At 42.3% G+C, this 20,092-nt stretch overlaps 1 protein-coding gene across 4 annotated transcripts in view; it reads left to right on the top strand.

Moving 5' to 3' along the window:
* Positions 1-20,092, top strand: part of LOC128600042 (inactive phospholipase C-like protein 2) — a 53,802-nt gene that overhangs the window by 19,047 nt on the left and 14,663 nt on the right. For all 4 annotated transcript variants that reach the window (XM_053612167.1, XM_053612170.1, XM_053612168.1 and 1 more), the window contains 3 exons: positions 4,951-7,437; positions 8,661-8,864; positions 16,259-16,334. In XM_053612167.1, coding sequence (XP_053468142.1) covers positions 4,951-7,437; positions 8,661-8,864; positions 16,259-16,334 — 2,767 coding nt within the window. The remainder of the gene's footprint in view (positions 1-4,950; positions 7,438-8,660; positions 8,865-16,258; positions 16,335-20,092) is intronic.

Genomic DNA, 20,092 nt, shown 5'->3' with positions numbered 1-20,092 from the left:
AACAACTTTTTGTGCATGCTGATGATTCTGTTCCTGTGCACACCTGCGCGAAAACATCTCGGGTCCCGAGTCTACCCGAGTCAGCCGTATCCGTGACACAAAGCTCCAGGCACCTGGAGATAAAGACGCATTATGCTGCCGTCCTCCTTTTGCTGAGATGATGTCATTAGAGTTGGGCAGAACATCCGGCTAAAAGCCATTAACGGTTGTCCAAAAGCTGAATCACTTTCTGCTGTCGGACTGTGACAGTGATTAAGCACACACGCGCGTGCGCACTCGCACGGATGTACAATGGTTTTAGCCGATATTTCTCAGGCTTCCTCGGAACAACAAACAGATGAGACAAGATCTGAGCGAATGAAAACATATCACTGGTATTTTTTTTTTTTTTTCCCTTGACAAAGGACATCAGCTGATTTCAGATTAAGCGTCTAATCCGTAAAGCCGTTTGCGCTAATCTCAGACGGTCAGTGATTTCCAACAGGAAGTTAAGACTTCCTTCTGATCCGGCCGAGTGTGCTGGAACATACACGCCTTTGTTGTGGCCTATTATTCTCAAGCCTATCACATGGACAGCCCAAGGCTTGATTGGTGATTTGGTCCCACGGGGGCCTTTCGCTCACAAAGCCGTGCTTGTTTTGCTCGAGCTCGATATATATATACAGACTCTTGGGTGATGAATGTTTTTACCTGAGTAAATGTGTGGAATCCCTGCACTTATCGTGCAAACGCCACAGCCGGCGCTGCACGAACGCAGGTGAAAAAGGAATTTTCTGGAGTAGAAGTGATTCTTTGTAAGCAACAGTATGCAAATGTATTCAGTTCTTACATGATATGACTGTAGCATTGCAGCTCAGCTACATATAGAATGACTGATTTGCTGCACGTTTGTTCTGCAAACGTCAAAATCCTGAGCAATGGCTCCTGTTTGGTAAACCGTCGGTAATCATATTAGGATGTGTATAAATTTAAAAGGAAGGCAGCAATGCTAACAGCTGGTTAAATAATTATTCACGACAATTAAGGGTGTGCAATTTGACTATGATAAATGAAAGCATTTCTACGATACACAATACACAATAGCATCGCAGTATTTAGGTTTGTAGGTTAACAAACTACCAGTTAACCAGTAGTGCTGCATTAAAAAAAACAACAAACAAGCAAACAAACAAAAAAAACAGAGAAAGTCTAGGTTTAAGGGATGCTTCTGTAAGGACACTGGTAGTTTGTAGACTAACCCCACCCACTCTAGCACAAAATTTGACCAATCCCAGCTACTCCCACAGAAAGTTTGACCAATCCCACCCACTCTAGCACAGTTTGACCAATCCCACCCACTCTAGCACAATGTGTGACCAATCCCACCCACTCTAGCACAATGTTTGCCCAATCCCACCCACTCTAGCACAATATTTGCCCAATCCCACCCATTCTAGCATAGTTTGACCAATCCCACCCACTCTAGCACAGTTTGACCAATCCCACCCACACTAGCGCAATGTTTGCCCAATCCCACCCACTCTAGCACAAAGTTTGACCAACCCCGTCTGCTCCCTCAGAAAGTTTGACTAATCCCACCCACTCTAGCACAGTTTGACTAATCCCATGTGCTCCCACAGAGAGTTTAACCAATCTTGCCCAATAAATATTAATATAGCATCTAATCTATAATCTAATCAGCTACTTCCGTGGCTAAGTCAGTGTTTGTAATTGTTATAAAAAAAATATTAACGCTACCTGCAATATTTCTGAAAAGTGTATCGCGACATAATTTATCACATCATCGATGCTAGCTATGTCTCTGTGTATTGCCCAGGCCTAGTGGCAATGTTGGTGAGCTTTGATTCCATTCATTTTATTACATTTAGTGTAGTATTTGGGGAATTTACACATAAAATACACGTTTTGTTTAGGTCAGATCTGCTCATTTACGCTGCAGTTTAGTTCAAATCCATATTACGATTCAGTCTCGGCTCTTTTTCTTCTGCAGAGCCGCTGTGAAGTCATGTGGTACACCGACTATACGAATAAACATGAACATTAGTGCTCTGTTTGAAGTAACGATCGCCTGAACGTGAATTACGTCGACGCGACACAGCATCACATCAAGAAACGAATCGAGATTGCGATCTTAATATGATGTTTTTTTTCTTCTTTTTTTTTTTGTAAAGCCCTACCCACTTGCCGCTTTTGGGCATGTTTGGATGAATGGTCTTTATGTTCTGGATGGAGACTCATCATGCTTTAGTCATAACTTACTGTGACAGGGACACTACGTCAAGCCTATGCTATTTCTCTTAGGAGAGCTTCTTCTAACATGACTGCATGAGAGAGAGGGAGAGAAACAACAGAAACGATTTATTTTACAGCGCAAGGTTTATGCACTTCTGTCCAAATTCGGGAAACATGCTCGTATGAAATATAGACGCACAATTTAACATTTTGGATTTACTGTAACCAAACGACACTGAGATTATGAATAGCGCTACCTGTGGAAAAAGCGTTTATGCTGATCTCGCCTAATATACTTTTTTTTGAAATGTTTGAACAGAACGAGGACATTGTTCTCTGATAATTCCTTGATTTGACACTATCCTGTATCGCGTCCTTATTTAGCACGGCTGGCCTAAGCCTTAATAATGACTTTTTGAATGCGTGTAGGCGTCTAATACGATGAAAGGTCATGAATTCTTGCTTCTAGACCCTGTGTTAGATCTTATTTCCACTCAAACGAGACTGTTTGATTGAAAGCTAAATGCTAATCCCCTTCCGAGTCTCCTTACGTTCCATCTCTAGGGAGATTTTCTTTTCCGTGACGGCTCTCGGCTTGGTCACCGAGGATTAAGGTACTTGCGTGTGTGAAGCCATTTTGAGTAGGGTAGGGTGGATCAATATTAAAGTATTGATACTTTAACCTTTGAACCTGCTGTTTCATTTTCATTAAAAACGAATAATATCCTAATAATGATACCACGTACTGATTTTATTAATCAAACTTTAATATTGCCATCTCCCTCTACCCAGCTTTCTGTTTAACACACTAAAGAGAGATATTGAGTGTGTACTGATTTTCTGTCAAGTCCTGGGTAAAATATGGACATTTTTAATTGGATTATGAACTCAATTTTAGAGATGGATAAATTGCAAACTCAGCCAAATTAATTTTTTCAATAATGTTCTGGCTGCGCTCTTCGTTTTTTTTTTTTTGTTTTTTGGATAGGCACCCTTTTAGATAATGAGATTTAAGAGGGATTCATTTTAATTTGCCAATTAAATAAAACAGTAACATAAGTTTCATATATTCACCTGAAGGTGTAGTGGTCTTTGTGACTTGACTCATTTTGTAAGCATTTGAATCTGTTTGAAATGATGTATTATGCTTGTAGAGACATTACCTAATTGGAAGAATCATAGGATACATTCCCCCCCCCCATTTATTTATTTATTTATTTATTTACTTACTTACTTACTTACTTACTTACTTACTTACTTCAGTTGAGCCACTTGCTTGGCATTTCTTCCCTGAGGGCTCAGTGGACTATGAAAGAAAAGTAGTTTCTGATGTTTTGTGAGACTAAGACCTCAATCTCAGAGCTATTCATTTGAATTATTAGTAAGGAGCACGATATCTAGGCAGAAACAAACCTCATTTCACTTTCTAGCCATGGTAATACAGTAGTATGTATATATTATTTGTGTGTTTACGATTCACGATTGCGTTCATTCATTCATATACAGTAACTGCTTTATCTTTGTCAGGGTCACAACGGTTTAAATGACTGATTTGTTTATATTTTTGGAAACAGAACCACCTGGTTTTTTTTTTTTTAGAAAACATTCTGGGCAGGTGCCAACAAAATTAATAACAGCAGGAGCAGATGGGATTGGTAAAACTTTCTACAGGAGTTGGTGGGATTGGACATTTTCTGCAGGATTGGACAAACTTTCTGCAGGAGTAGGGGCGATTGGTCAAACTTTAGGCTGGATTGGCTGGGATTGGTCAAATTTTCTGTAGGAGTGGGTGGGATTGGTCAAATTTTCTGTAGGAATGGGTGGGATTGGTCAAACGTTCTGTAGGAGTGGGTGGGATTGGACAAAACTTCTGCAAGAGTGGGTGGGATTGGTCAAACGTTCTGTAGGAGTGGGTGGGATTGGACAAACGTTCTGAAGGAGTGGGTGGGATTGGTCAAACTTTCTGTAGGAATGGGTGGGATTGATCAAACTTTCTGTAGGAATGGGTGGGATTGGACAAAGGTTCTGAAGGAGTGGGTGGGATTGGACAAACCTTCTGCAGGAGTGGGTGGGATTGGACAAAGGTTCTGCAGGAGTGGGTGGGATTGGACAAACCTTCTGCAGGAGTGGGTGGGATTGGACAAACTTTAGGCTGGACTGGCTGGGATTGATCAAACTTTCTGCAGGAGTGGGTGGGATTGGTCAGACTTTGTGCTAGAGAGGGCAGGGTTGACCAAATCGCACAGTGTAATGCACAGGATTGGTCAAAGTTTCTCCGGGACTGCATAGGATTGATCCAACTTTCTTTAAGAGTATATGAAGCATATGACAGGTTAATTGATTCAACAGCTGGAATCATGTTTGCCCCTACTTGGTTGGAATGAAAACATGTAGCCAAACTGGCTCTTTGCAGATAAGATTGGATAACCTTGTCTTATGATTCTGTTGTTGACGAAAAGAATGTGTAGCACTCAACGTCAGTGTACAGCTTGGGGTGAGGCGGAAATTCTTTTGGGAACTAACACATTACCTACAGTCTGTTTTGATCATCTCGACTGAAGTTCACAGTAAACAATAGCTGATTAAAATCAATTTTTAAAAATAATCCATGTTTTTAGAGACGCTAAACATCATAATCTATGCATAGTTTATTGTCGTGTATTAATATAAAGGCAGCTATATTGAATACTATATTGAATAAACTCTGTCCTTTTACAGGATGGGTCAAGGCAGCGCAAAGAGAGAAAGAAGACCGTCTCTTTCAGCAGCATGCCCACAGAAAAGAAGATCAGCAGTGCTAGTGACTGCATTAATGCCATGGTGGATGGTTCCGAGTTGAGGAAAGTGAGGTCCAACTCCAGGGTTTACTATCGATACTTTCTGCTCGATGCAGACATGCAGTCGCTCAGGTGGGAGCCGTCGAAAAAGGAGTCGGATAAAGCCAAAATCGACGTGAAGTCCATTAAGGAAGTGCGAAGTGGTAAGAATACTGACACTTTCAGGACCAACGGTGTTTATGATCAGATTTCAGAAGACTGTGCATTCTCGATTATTTACGGAGAGAACTACGAGTCTCTGGATCTAGTTGCGAACACTGCTGATGTAGCTAACATTTGGGTGACCGGGCTCAGGTACATGATATCCTATGGGAAACATACCCTGAACATGATTGAAAGTTGTCAGAACAACCTGCGCTCTTCTTGGCTCGGGGATCTCTTCGACGAGGCCGACGTGAGCGGCAGCAAAAGTATAAGTCTTTGTACTGCCGTACAGATGACCAAAAAACTGAATCCTGGACTGAAAAATGTTAAAATAGAACTCAAACTCAAAGAGCTGCATAAAGCAAAAGACAAAATGGGGTGTGATGTTACAAAGGAGGAATTTGTTGAGATCTATCATGATCTTTGCACGAGGCCGGAAATATATTTCTTGCTCGTTCAGTTTTCTAGCAACAAAGAATTTCTTGATACCAAGGACTTGATGATCTTTTTAGAAGCAGAACAAGGCATGGCCCAGGTTAGTGAAGACACAAGCTTAGAGGTTATTCAGAGGTATGAGCCGTCGAAAGAGGGGCAGCTCAAGGGCTGGCTCTCATTAGACGGATTTACAAACTACCTTATGTCCAACGACTGCCACATTTTTGATCCGGAACAAAAGACCGTATGCCAAGACATGAACCAGCCTTTGTCTCACTATTACATTAACTCCTCTCACAATACCTACCTAATCGAGGACCAGTTCAGGGGTCCCTCGGACATCACAGGGTACATCCGCGCATTGAAAATGGGATGTAGAAGCGTAGAGCTCGATGTTTGGGATGGGCCTGACAACGAGCCAGTAATTTACACCGGTCATACCATGACGTCGCAGATTGTCTTCCGCAGCGTTATTGACATTATAAACAAGTACGCCTTTGTAGCGTCTGAATTTCCTCTGATTCTGTGTTTGGAGAATCACTGTTCCATCAAGCAGCAGAAAGTAATGTTTCAACACCTCAAAAAAATCCTCGGGGACAAAATTCACACCGATGCACCAAAACCCGAAGACAGCTACCTTCCCTCCCCCAACGACTTGAAAGGCAAGATTCTTTTGAAAGGGAAGAAGCTAGGGAACACCTGCACGAGCTCGGAGGGGGAAGTGACCGACGAGGACGAAGGGGCAGAAATGTCTCAACGAATGAACATTGAAGGAGGGGAGCAGCAGACTGTTACCCAAGCGAAAAAGTTTCAGCTCACCAAAGACCTCTCTGACCTGGTGACCTTGTGCAAATCTATTCCGTTTAAAGACTTTCAGACAGCATTCCAGAACCAGAAGCATTGGGAGCTTTGCTCTTTCAATGAGGTGTTTGCTAGCAGGTGTGCTAGCGATTCTCCTGGTGAATTTGTCAATTACAATAAGAAGTTCCTCGCTAGGGTTTACCCTAGTCCAATGCGGATCGACTCGAGCAATATGAACCCTCAGGATTTCTGGAAGTGCGGTTGCCAAATAGTTGCAATGAACTACCAAACTCCAGGCCTGATGATGGACCTGAACATCGGCTGGTTCCGGCAAAACGGCAACTGTGGCTATGTACTTCGTCCAGCCATAATGAGGGAGCAGGTGTCTTATTTCAGCGCAAATACTAAAGATTCAGTGCCCGGAGTATCTCCACAACTCCTTCACATAAAGATCATCAGTGGACAAAATTTCCCCAAACCCAAAGGCTCAGGTGCCAAAGGAGACGTCGTAGACCCTTACGTATATGTTGAGATCCACGGCATCCCCGCCGATTGTGCTGAACAAAGGACTAAAACCGTCCATCAGAATGGAGACAACCCCCTTTTCGACGAGAGCTTCGAGTTTCAGGTTAATCTTCCTGAGTTAGCGATGGTACGCTTCGTCGTTCTGGACGACGACTACATTGGGGATGAATTTATCGGTCAGTACACTATTCCTTTTGAGTGTCTACAGCCAGGCTTTCGCCATATTCCCCTTCAGTCTTTAACTGGTGAAGTTCTTCCTCATGTCTGGTTGTTTGTCCACGTGGCCATTACCAACCGACGTGGTGGGGGCAAGCCCCACAAAAGAGGGCTGTCGGTCCGCAAAGGCAAAAGGAGTCGGGAGTACGCCACCATGAGGATACTGCTCATCAAGGCGGTGGATGAGGTTTTTAAGAGTGCCATACAGCCGCTCCGAGAAGGAACTGACCTCAGAGAGAACATGCAGGTGGGAAATCTTTCCATTTTTCCAATTACGTTTTTTGATGCAGTGAGCAACTCTTGGCTCTAGGCTCATAAAGGATGGCTATAAAACGTAGAAGAAATATGAGCTGCAAGTAGGAGAAGTATAACTGTATGAGAGGTTTTGGATTTATGTGTGAGCCAGTTTCTCTTTCCACCCTGAAGGACTATCCATATTTATAATTAGTATGTTGTATTCAGTGACATCCCAGTTTTGTTTTTTGATTAAACTTCATTCAGACATTTGTGTCTCTTTTTTATATTTATTTATTTTTTTATTTTTATTTTTAAATTTATATTTATTTTTTATATAATTATTTTTATTTTTTATAAACCTTTGGTTAATTTAACCATGTTGCCCTTCCATAGTGGTGATACTGGGATTTAGCCCTCACTTCATCTCTGCCTAGAGAGCGATGCAGCAGCTCTTTAGTATTTTTTATTTATTTAATTTTTTAAAAAGTTTTTAAGTCTCGTAACTCGTAACCGCGTCGTATAGCTGCACCGCATCCTGGGACTTTGAGTCCAACCTTTGCAACCAGCGTCTCCACTACTTCTACACTGGATTTCTCCGGAATACGTCATCGAACGTCATAGTGTTCCTTTCCTTCAGAGTAAAAACGAAGACCTTCTTATGAGCGAGCAAGAGAGTCCGAGCTTTCGCCCATCAGCGCGTTTTATACGATATTATAGTTAACCTGGTTTATATTGTGTTAGGGTTTATCGTGGCACATTGTGCAGTTAACTTTAACAGCTGTTTACACTCTGCTCATCCTGTGAAAACAATTGACTCGCCTTAAGACTATAACAAATCTTAGGTGTGCTGTCCGCTGCTGCCGAGCTTCCTGTTCTTTACTGGGAATAACTTGGCTCTGTTCGATGTGAATTGAGTTGTATTAGTGTGCGTGTGTGTGTTTGTGTGTAGGCAAATTTTTTTTTCTCATAGCCTTGCTCAGAAAATCTTGCAGGTAACATCGAGTAAACCACTTCCTGTAGCAGCTCAGTTTTCATTTACAGATCAGAGACTTTTAGAATTGATGTAGAGTACTCACTGCTTTTTTTTTTTGTTTGTTTGTTTGTTTGTTTGTTTTTTTCCTTCCCCATTGAATTTTTTAATTCAAAATTTAGGTGACCTTTAGACATTAGAAATGACATAAACTGGCATCAAATGAACTTTTCACAGTGTGACGTGGCTGTGTGTTTCCCCAGAACTCTTTAGCGTCGTTTAAAGAGCTGTGCGGTTCGTCAGCGGTGGCCAATCTGAAACAGTGCATCCTGGCCCTGTCGTCTCGTCTCACGGGTGCAGACAACAACCCGCTTGTGCTGTTCAACCTGAAGGAGCAGTACCCCAGCATGGAGGCTCAGGGGCTGCTGCCCGATGTCCTGAAGAAGGTGCCCGCTGCGTATGAGATGGTGAGAGTCCTTGCGCTGGTTTTGCAAGATTGAAAACGTTTATTTGATCATATTTTCTCCGTACTGATTTTACCCAGTCCATACTAGAAATATATATAAAAAATAATAATAATAATTCCCTATTATGATTTAACACAAAGTGAATTTCACTCAGATCATTATATAGCTGTCATTATTAATAATGCAGAAAGTCCGATACACATTAGTAACGACTGGTCATTTAGCTGGAGGTGTGAAGATTCCATTTAAAGATGACGAATCGTACCGCAGCGCCACGGAACGAGTTTTACCCAGCAAAGAGTGAAGCCGAGTGCGGTCTGGAGAACGGGAGAAATGAGTAGTGTGGTCATTTAGAACAAATCACCTCATGGCTTATTCAGAGATGCACGTCCTCATTCTTCGTGTCATCTCAGATGCCCTGACATTTCAGGCAGATTTGAAATTAACAACCAGTGGTGCATGAATCTCTTGCCCCCGGCGCCCTGAGACAAGCAGATTACATATCAGTTTTTAATTCTCAAGTTCATGTAGATTCAGTAGGCCGTTATTAAAACCAGGAAACGGCTTGTGACCATGGACTTTGGTGCAGCAGGACGACTTTAATGACGCTTCAAACTAGAGGTTATCACACTTGAATGATGCTATAAGGTACTATTATTGACCCCGTAATGGGTAGTTGAGACTCAACAATGTACAGTGTATATACAATATCCAGCATACAGTTTTATTTGTACCCGTGTTCAATACAGCAAGTGGTGTTGCGCTAATTTTTTAACAGCCTTTTGCGTATGAAACACGGCTGATGTACAGGTATTATCAACTCTATAATCTTCCTCTGTTTCTGTCTTTGCAGCGTATCCTACACTGTCTATCGTTGACAGTGTGTCTGCACTTACACTTTGCCTTTGTTTGCTGAAATATGTTTCATTCAATTCGAATTATTTACCATAAAACAAGATCTGGGAAGTCGCTGTGTATTTTTAAACCAGCCCGATTTGGCAACCCTGTCATTAACCGCCCTGTAGAGCGAGCACGGGGCAGCGTGATTCCCGCCCTAACGGGCCTCTATTAGCACTCGTGCAATTGACGAGGTGTGATGATTACTCTACAGAGCAGAATGGGCCCGTGAGCACACACTGCAACACGAGTACATGTGCAACATCTGGAAATTGGTACATCGGTGTATATCGGTCAAAAAAAAAAAACAACAACAACATTTCAGTGGAATGTAATATGTATGGAGTTGTGAATGAGGACTTTATGGATATTAACATCTGTTATGGCTCTCGAGCAGTCGAATGGCTGCATACGCTTGAAAGTGATGACGTGAAAGTCTTGCTAATGCTAAATCTATTTCACATGCTAAATCCAGGTTCTGGAGATGGCGGTTTGTGTTCCTGGGCGGGAATAGGGGGGAAGAAATTTAAAATAAATAAATAAATAAATGTTTTCGAACCCTCCTACTTAATCAATAGAGACCGAATTTTCACTTAACGCTGTTAAACGCTCGTTCGTTACTATTTAAGCCTTGTTAATTGGACTCAATAACACGAGAGATACTGCAGTTCTTATGAAATAATTCATTCACAAGTCATACCTAAATCACCGGATGTTTTTTTTAAAAACGGCGGACAAATAGTTCCGTGTAGCACGCACATGCTATAAACAAAAGGGTTTATTATTTATAAGTTTTAATTTAAATCCCACTTTCTCCAGAGAACGGACGATCCGGCTGCCCGTGTCTTCCCGTCCCATCCTCCGCCACTGTTTGGTTTGTTTGTTTGTTCTGTTTTTCTGCACATATGAGCTTGTCAGACTCCACCGATGTGAACCGTGTGCTTTGTGTGCGCGCGCGAGTGAGAGTTCGGGGATTCGCTTGCTCTTTGCCAGAAATCCCCGAACGCGAACGATCCTCCAGTTTGTAAAGCTCGTCTGCGCTCGACTACAAAGACAGGATGACGGAGTGAGAAAGAATGTAGCGAACAGAGACGTTCGAGCTTTTGAGAGCTCAGCTTTACTTAATGAAGTCAGATAAACAGTTACGCAACTGATTGACTTGATATGTAGTGTAACATTCGAGCCACTCCAGTATCGACCGGCTTTGTTCTGGAGGTCGGAAATAACTATGCGCTTCGGCGTCGTGTAGCAGCTGAAAGCATAAAGAGCATAAAAAAGAAAAAGAAGAAAAAAAACAACCCCAGCATAAATCTCCATTAATTGCAAGAGTCGCTGATGGACAGATTAGCTAATTTATGTTAACGCTTTTGAAATGCACCTTGTTTTATGCGTTTTCATTCAGCAACACTTTCAGCTTCATACTTTTTAAAAAATAATACACTATGGAGATAGGATAAGGATGTATTGCGTACATGACTCTTTAGACGGACACGGGACTCTCAAAGCATTCTCAGTCCTGTCAAAATGAACCACAGTCAGTGCGCTAAGTGTTTTCTTTTAAACAGCCCAAGCTGGATATATTAAAAAAAAAAAAACAACAAAAAAAAAAACAAGCTAGTCTGATGCATCAACCCAGATGTATTAGGTAGAATTGTGATGGCGAACAGAGCACTCTGAACTACTGATAAATCACGAACGCACAGTTGGGACTAATATATGGATGTGAAATCCATTTGAATAATGCATTACAGGAAGTGCATAATAAAATCCCGGATAAGTGCCCGATATTTCGCATGGTTCTTGGTCCCAAAATCACTCCTGGATTAACCCTTTCAGACCTACAGCAAGACCACTTCTGTACACAGCTATAGTTCCGCGAGATTTGCGTCATTTTTCACAGCGCCATCGAGTGTCATATGTTTGTAATTTCAGCCGGAACGTTTCGAGTGAGCAGTGCTACCTAAGTTACAGGCTTCCCAGCAACAGTTTGATGAAATCACGTTTCAGTGTTCCACGTTGATAAACTGGGGCTTGGTGTTTATTTAGCGCCATGTTTATAGTTTCACAGGAAACTAGCCCTATATTTCTAGTTTCATAGTCGAGTTGTACAGTTGAGTGTTCTGACCTGGAACTTCTCGCACGGTGTCGGCTCGAACGAGGACAGTCCGACGTAACCACACACTGACATTTATGTTGTGGGGTGTTCGTTCACAAAAACGACGTAATGTCAATCAGGGGCGATATTCAATATATAAATATGCCACTGTCTTTCGGAGTGACGTTTTACTGGTACATACTTTTAGCTTTAAGCTAGACCTTTTAGCTGGACTCATGTTGCACCTGAATCGAACAGGGGCTATGTTTGAACGTGCGTCCTGATGATCATGATCACATGACGCGTCTTGGCCCAAATCTGCAGAAAAACCCGCGGTAATGTTGAAAAATTGCACGCTCGTCCGTATATCGCAGAGATCGCTCGATTTCTGCGATCGCAAAATCGCAAAGTCCTAGAGGGACTGGCTTAAATTGCGCCGCGTGCTTGGTCTTTAAATCTTCTTCTTTAAACCGTAAGCATTAGATCTTTATATTTATATTATATCTTTTACAATTTTTTTAAATTGCCGCTTGTATTTTTGTGTTATTTCATATAACATACAGCAAAGAAAGAAAAAAACGCAATCTGGATCTTCCATGCTTACTTTCTATCCACTGTTTTGTTTTTTTCCGGGGCTTAAAGTCAAGCGCTTGAGTTTAAAAGTGGAGGTCTCCCTATCATGAAAGCTACTATCCAAGAAAAACCAAGCAGCCTCCGAGGTGTAAACCACACGCGGGCAATTTGCACAATCTGCCTAGGCTGCAATTTAATCACCTGCGTAAACCAACTCTCACTGTGAGGTACTTTCCCCACATTATTACTGACTGAAGTTAAATGAAGTCACTAAATGTGAACATGGCCCATAGTGCTATATTTCATCCCGCTGGTTTGAAGGCCAGTCTGAAAGAGTTAACCAGACACAAGGACGATGGAGACTCATTTCCTCTTAAGATTTCCAGTGAAATGTAAAACCCATTGAGGTTTTTCTGAGGAAGACGTGGCCAGGCCTTTCACCTCCCAGCGGTACAGTTATATGATCCCACAACTATGGAACAACAACCAAAAAAAAAAAAAATCCACGAGAAAGAGATGAATACAAAAGGGGTTTAAAAAAAGATCTCCAGGCAATTGCCACACACAGATCCTTGTCCGTAACCCTTAAGTATAAAAAGCAACCTCTCATTGCTTTGCACAGTCAGATTTATATTTATACGTCCCCACGGACGAGCTGCTCGCGTTGTACTTTCATCCATCTCGTACAGTCAGTCGCAAGATAGTTGCAAACATTGCCCAACGCATTTTTTTTTTGTTTGTTTTGGCAGTGTCTTACGTTCTAAGACATGCCTAGGCAGATTTCCTTTTAACAGCATCTTTCCTACTTCCACTAAAACGGTGTCTCGTCTTGAAGGTATGGCGGCTCAATCGATCCATCGGTCAGTTGTCACTAGAGACCAGAGACACATATTAATACTGTGGTTCTTTCCTTATAATCTGAAGATGCACCACATGCAAATGACGTGCTCTCGAAGCCAGTCAGTGCTTTTTTCCTTAAGCATCTACAGAGACATACGCACCTCCCCACCTCCTCCTCCTTCTCCTCCTCCTCTTCTTCCTCCAAGTGTCCTGTGCTATAAATACCCCGTGCATACTGCTGGGCCTGCCACCAAGGCTGTAATTTCTGCAGTCATTAGGAACCTAATCACAGTAGACGCGTCGGCCTCGAGACTGTCGCTGCAGCTGTGGAATGTGACTAAGAGCAGCTTCCACGCCGCCCCTCGCTTTCCTCGGCCTCCCAGAGCGACTGCGGGAACCACATCAGACGCTGGAAATCTGGAGACCGTGGTCCTGTTTGAATTAGGATCAAGTCGGAGTTGAACCGTACAGTCGGGAGTTCTTGTTCACAAAACCCTCAGTAAACCATCACGCTAGGATCATACAGTACGCGTTTCTCTCGTCTTTGTTGGCTTTGGAGCCGATAGCGGGCCGATTTTGTTTTCGCCAAATAAGAGCAATTGCTTCTGGTTAACTTGTGGATCAAGAGACAGACTGTTGTCTGCTGAAGCCTTGCCAAAGACTTGACAAAGTAGCATTGATTGATCCACGAGATAGGTTGAGCACAGCCTCTTGCTTTTGATGGGCTGGCGCACAGCATGTTGTAAAGCAGCTGCTCTCTCTCTCTCTCTCTCTCTCTCTCTCTCTCTCTCTTCTGAACCTTGGCAAAGAGAGACAATCTGCTATTTAATAAGCGACCTTCTCATGCTTTTAGCCACAACGGGAATGTATAAGTCAATTAGTCTAACCTGAAGACCTGTTCCCTTGGCACTAAACGAAGCAAAGTTAGATGAACTCTGCATCAGATTAGAAATGAATGCATGCTCTAGTTTTTTTCCTAATGTACCGTTTTCCTTTTTTTATTTTTTATTTTGCTGACATTAATTGCTGAAGTCAGTAGCACCTAATGCCCCATAATTAATGAAATGCCACCTCAAAGTGGTTTCTTTTTTCCAGCTGTAAAATGAATTGTTGATAGCTTGTGCAGTGTTTTTTTAAAAAAAATTTTTTATAAAAGCTTCTTGGGTTTTTCAGCATCTTGAGTTTGTCTCTCAGATAAGGTGCTAAAGGCACTGATGGGGAAAAATGCTCCCATGGGCACAGTTTAACGATAATCATAAATTTATGAATGCGGCTTTCATTTTTAAGTAATTCCCATGCCGGGATAAGGAGTTTGCACTGTCAGCAACAGTGTGAGAAAATCATGCCACCATCTGTGTCGCCAGATGCTTAGATCGAATTAAAAGTGCTTATGGGTCTAGAAAAGAATATATTCTGCAATATATTATATAAGACATGTCATGTATAATATGTCTGAGGAGTAAAACATAACAAGGCGTGCTGTTTTAGGAAGCAGTCTGTGATGGGGTGATGTAATGCAGCCTGACATGACGAGCAGATACTGTCAGCACCCACGAGGTTGATTATTGTGCGAGAACACCAAGCACATAGTACTTTTTACCCATTTATAGTTGCCTTTAAGGGGGCACGGTGGTGTAGTGGTTAGCACGTCTGCCTCACAACTCCAGAGTTGAGGGTGCGATTCCCACCGTGGCCCTGTGTGTGCGGAGCTTGCGTGTTCTCCCCGTGCTTCGGGGGTTCCCTCCGGGTATTTCCTCCACCAGTCCAAAGACGTGCATTGTAGGCTGATCAGCATTTCCAAAAGTGTCTGTAGCGTATGAATGTGTGTGTGTGATTGTGCCCTGCAATGGATTGGCACCCCGTCCAGGGTGTCCCCCGCCCCCCGGGTTCCCCGCAACCCAGCCATGCTAAGCGGTACAGACAACAGATGGATGGATGGATGGATGGATCGATAGTTGCCTTTAATCTTTCGGCGCATAAACAAAACAAAAAAAAGAGTTAGTTCTTGATATTATTTTCGTTGTTGCCTCGCCTGACGATCTGTCTTATCTCTCTCAAAGTTAATAAGACATAAAAACACAAACCAAAAAAACTGGAGACTCCTTAAAAAAAAACTGTTAAATAAACATCTCGTTGCAGAAAACTTTCATCAACCTCTTATTATACAACACGGTTTGTTTATTAGTAGCTTTATATTGTGTAGCGGTTGAATATTTCACATGATAGCCTGCAGTTAATTTATTTTTGTATATCCTGACTGCCATTCTCACACAAGATGGTAGAACAGGATAGCGGTATTGGTATCTCCCTTCATCAACCCCTGGTGCAACCCCCTTGTCGTTGGTTCTAATAAGACCCCACAACTTCCAAGCACCGCAGCGTGGCAGTTTGGTTTTGCGAGTACTAAACCCTCTTGCCGTTTCTCACGTTTAGTCATACTGCATCAGTTTGTGGTAAAATAAACATGTGGCTAATTAGTGAGTATTTTTATTTTAGCTGAATAACCCTGCTCTGTACCTTTTTCAAATCGTAAAGTAATTGAAAAGGTCGTTTAAACAAAGAAATGCTCGAGTATAACTCGCGCCGAAGGCCGCTTGAGGACATGAAGCCCTGGCTAGATTTGTTTTAACACATCTCTCTGAATAAGCTCTTAATATTGAGCGTACAGAGGAACGTGGGTCATTAACAAGGGTGCGGTGCCCTTTAAACAAAGCAGCATAATATCCGGCATTCTCACCGTGTGAGAACTCATCCCATTTTCTCATTTCACGGTTAGAAAAACAAAATACTCCAGGTTTGATTACATTTCTTAACAATGCAGTAAATGTGGCCATTACAGGCTCTCGGTGCCAGCCCGCGCCCGTCACATCCAGAACAGAACAGGAAAGCACGGCTATCATCCCTGCACTATCAAACGACTATTAGACTGGTGCGTTCGATCGCAGCACAAAGGCTGACACTGTGCTGAAGCGATTTTCTCTTCTTTCAGATGGTCCAGACGAGCAGGACGCTGCTGGAGAACTCGGACGGCGTCTACGAGAGGATACTCCAAGTGCAGAAAGCAGGTGAGCGGCGGGAATTAGAGCGAGAGGGAAACAAGGTGTTCCGTGACGGGGCGTTATTTTTTTTTTTTCCCCCCCGGAACGCTAACGATCGGCGTTCCAACTGTGCAGAAATTGACAAGTCCACACACAGAAAAACTTCAGAGAGAACTCGAAGAGAGTAATCTAATTATGCCGCTACTTGGTATGTTATAAGAGGATGTGTCGTCGTCGTCGTCACCCCCCCCCTCACTCCCCACCCCCACCCCCTTTCATCACCTTTCCTTTTCTCATGAGCGTTGACCTGCTTTTGAGACGTTTCACACGGACGTCTGTTTATTTATTTATTTGTTTTTTGAAGTGTTCTCTGTTGTCTAAGTAACAGGGTTGCTAAAAGGTAAACATCCATTGCTTGAGCCAGCACGACAGTATCAAAGCCACGCAACCTGCGACGAGTCAAACAGCTGCAAACCGCAATCGAGACGAGCTTCAGTTGCGTTCACATGAAAGGGAACTGACGTGAAAGAAAGGCCACGGCGCATTTTATTAAGCGCTTGTGGTGGTTTTTTTTGTTTTTGTTTTGTTTTGTTTTTTTTTTTAAGTGCCTTTCATGGCCTCTTGAATTTGGTTTGAATTTCTACTTCTTTCATGGGCTTCGGTCGTTATTGTTGTCTTCCTTTTGAGCTTCAAATAATGGAACAAACGTAACGGATAACGAAGCTCGAAGATGACACGCCAGCACCGAAGCTTTGAGCTCCGGCCATGGTGCTCTCTAAGGCCAATAATAACAATAGCCCGGAGAAAATTTCCATTTGTGTCACACTGGCTCGACACGTCGGCCTGCTGGTGCACGACACTAAAGTGGAAACATGCTTACGGGCTTGTGGAATTTTTTCCCTCGGATATCGCGTACAGTTTAAATACGGTACGTTGTACGACCAAACACGGGTCGACTTATAGAAACCCGTATGAGTACGAAGCATGCTGTAAAAACGGTAGGTGTTGCAGAGTTTAGGATGTGGTGAAAGCCGTCACAGTTGGTCAGAAGGTGCCAGTGAACTTTCTCTCTAACGGCAGCTCTGTAGCTCTATAGATCCAGCTGCAAGCTGTTGTTTTAAAATTTTTTATTATTATTTATTATTATTATTCGTGCACATTCTAATACATTATTGTTTCTATATGAACAGTTTGTATAGCGTAATCTCCACATGTATGGTTAAAAAAACAACATGCATAATCATTGATCTGGTGAAGGGAGTTTCCTTCATTAGTAATGAAAACCACTCTGTCGTCGATTCATTTTTTATGATCGTACGCCCCCATGTGTTTATTCTTTACATAATCGTTGAAGGTGCTCCAGGAAAGATTTCTCACACCCACCCCCCCATGTTCATTCCCGCCCATGTTCATAAAGCTCCGCCCCCAGGATGTACAGTAGGCACATCCAAACACAAATACGCATTACTGATGGCAAGTCCAGATGGTGTTTTCAGCGACTCACACTTCTGTTAAGGCCATGACTTAATCCATTGTTGTTTATCATGTCCTGCATGATAATCTACCAGGTTATTTGTACAAGTAAGGAATAAAAATAATCCACTAATGCACCTTTAACAGATTTTTTTTTTTTTTTTTTTTTCTCTCTAAGCAAAGCCGGCACCGACTTGTTCAGAAACTGAACCGGGCTGCGTTGAAATCCCCACGTTTGTCAGAATATTCAGCCATATGCAAATGACGTGCAATATTCCGAGATCCTTTGGAAGGTTTTGCAAAGATATGTTGCGAAGAATCTTCTGCTGCCAAAGCACTACTCCAAGCTGAATCCATTGAACCGTAGATGTTTGTAACAGTGACATCACAAAAAAAAAAAGAGAGAAATTTATAACGGGGAAGCGCATGGTCTGGGGAAGAAACAGTATTTTGAAACTCTACCAATGATAAATTATGTATAAATTTATATATCTATATCTATAAACAGTAAAGGAAAAACCAGTTTTCTACAACATGATCTCGTTAGAAGATGGGCATATCAATATACAGATAGTAAAGCATACATCTCAGTTCATCTGATAATGCCTTGACTCAACCTTGTTAGTGGAGAAGTGCAGGGAAATAAGAAATAAATGCCTTCTTTTTTTATCACCACCTTTGCTGCTGTTGCTAGGTTACCGTGACTGGCAGCCGATCAAGCCGACAGTTCATCAGAGGTTCCTATTGATCTCGGCTGATGGAATCTGAGGAACTGTCAGAACCTATTTAGCGTTCGCTCGCTAAGCTCTTCTTTATTTATTTATTTTTTTTTTCCTCCAACCCAAAACGCAGACATTTCTTATGTTAATCCATTTGAATTGACAGGCTGTGCCATTAAAACTCTGAACTTGGACGGAATTCTAATGAAATTCTCTAGTAAACAGTGTTCCTCTCGATGGAATGCACCGCTGCTTGTCCTAAAGGAGAACAAGTCCAGCTGTTGACGGATGTTTATTCTTTCATCATTCCTTCTTCACACACGTTTTCATCAGTGACCTTGCCACTTCAGCCGAGGAGGCGGCAGGAAAACGCAAACGGATGTCTTTTCCTTCCGTTCGGATCACATCCGTCAGTATCCGTTTGCGAAGTGTAATGCCTCAAGACGACAAGTCGAATCTCGTCCGTTTACGTCGTTTGGGATCAGACGCCCTGTCGCTCCAGAGTGCTAGCGAATCGCCATGACACGTGACTCTGGAAAGGAAAAGGAGTCAGTGCTGACTCGCAGAACAGAATAGAGCACTCCGGGGTCAATAGCGAGCGTACAGATACTTGCTTTATTTATTGTTTTGATGAATTAGAGTAGGCGTGATGGCGTGTTAGGTGTGCGCTAGTCATGAAGCAGATGCAATGAGAAAGACATTAACGATCAGTGGGGTAAGATCAATGACAATCTCGCCAACGAAACGTTTTTAATTGCAGCCGCCTACAGACGAAATTGTGACAAAGTGAAAATAACATCAGGACGTTATGGACACACTGAGAAATCTTCATCAAGTCGTCACTCGATATTATCAGGAAACAGATAAGTGGTTCTGTTTGCTTGGGCTTCCTTTGTGCCGGGCACGCTCCGCTTGTCTCGTACACACCGTTTGTGCAAAACAAACATTTTCTGACCTGTGGCCAGTCATTTCCGTTTTGCATGTGTGCGAGTTGAGAAATACTGTGGTTCTTTCAACAGAGCAAATGCAGCAGAATGTTCTGGTATAAAGTTGAAGTGTTGGTTCACAGGCCATAAATTGTAAAGGTAATAAACTAATTTAAAAAAGAAGAAGCAAAAAACAAAGAAAGTGATAATACATTATTATTATTATTAGTGGTGGTAATAGTAGTAGTGGTCGTGGTAGTGATAATAGTATTAGTGGTAGTGGTAATAGTATTAGTAGTAGTAGCAGTAGTAGTAGTAGTAGTGATAATAGTAGTAGTGGTAGTGGTAATAGTATTAGTAGCGGTAGTAGTAGTGATAGTAGTGGTATTAGTGGTAGTGGTAATAGTATTAGTAGTGGTAGGAGTAGTGATAGTAGTGGTATTAGCAGTGGTAGTGGTAATAGTATTAGTAGTGGTAGGAGTAGTGATAGTAGTGGTATTAGTAGTGGTATTAGCAGTGGTAGTGGTAATAGTATTAGTAGTGGTAGTAGTGGTAATAGTGGTAGTAGTGGTATTAGTAGTAGTAGTAGTAATAGTATTAGTAGCGGTCGTGGTAGTAGCAGTGGTAGAGGTATTAGTATTAGTAGCGGTAGTGGTAATAGTATTAG

The sequence above is a fragment of the Ictalurus furcatus genome, chromosome 23 (genome assembly GCF_023375685.1).
Source record: "Ictalurus furcatus strain D&B chromosome 23, Billie_1.0, whole genome shotgun sequence".
In the NCBI taxonomy this organism is placed as follows: Eukaryota; Metazoa; Chordata; class Actinopteri; order Siluriformes; family Ictaluridae; genus Ictalurus; species Ictalurus furcatus.
This window is presented reverse-complemented; position numbering and strand designations above follow the sequence as displayed.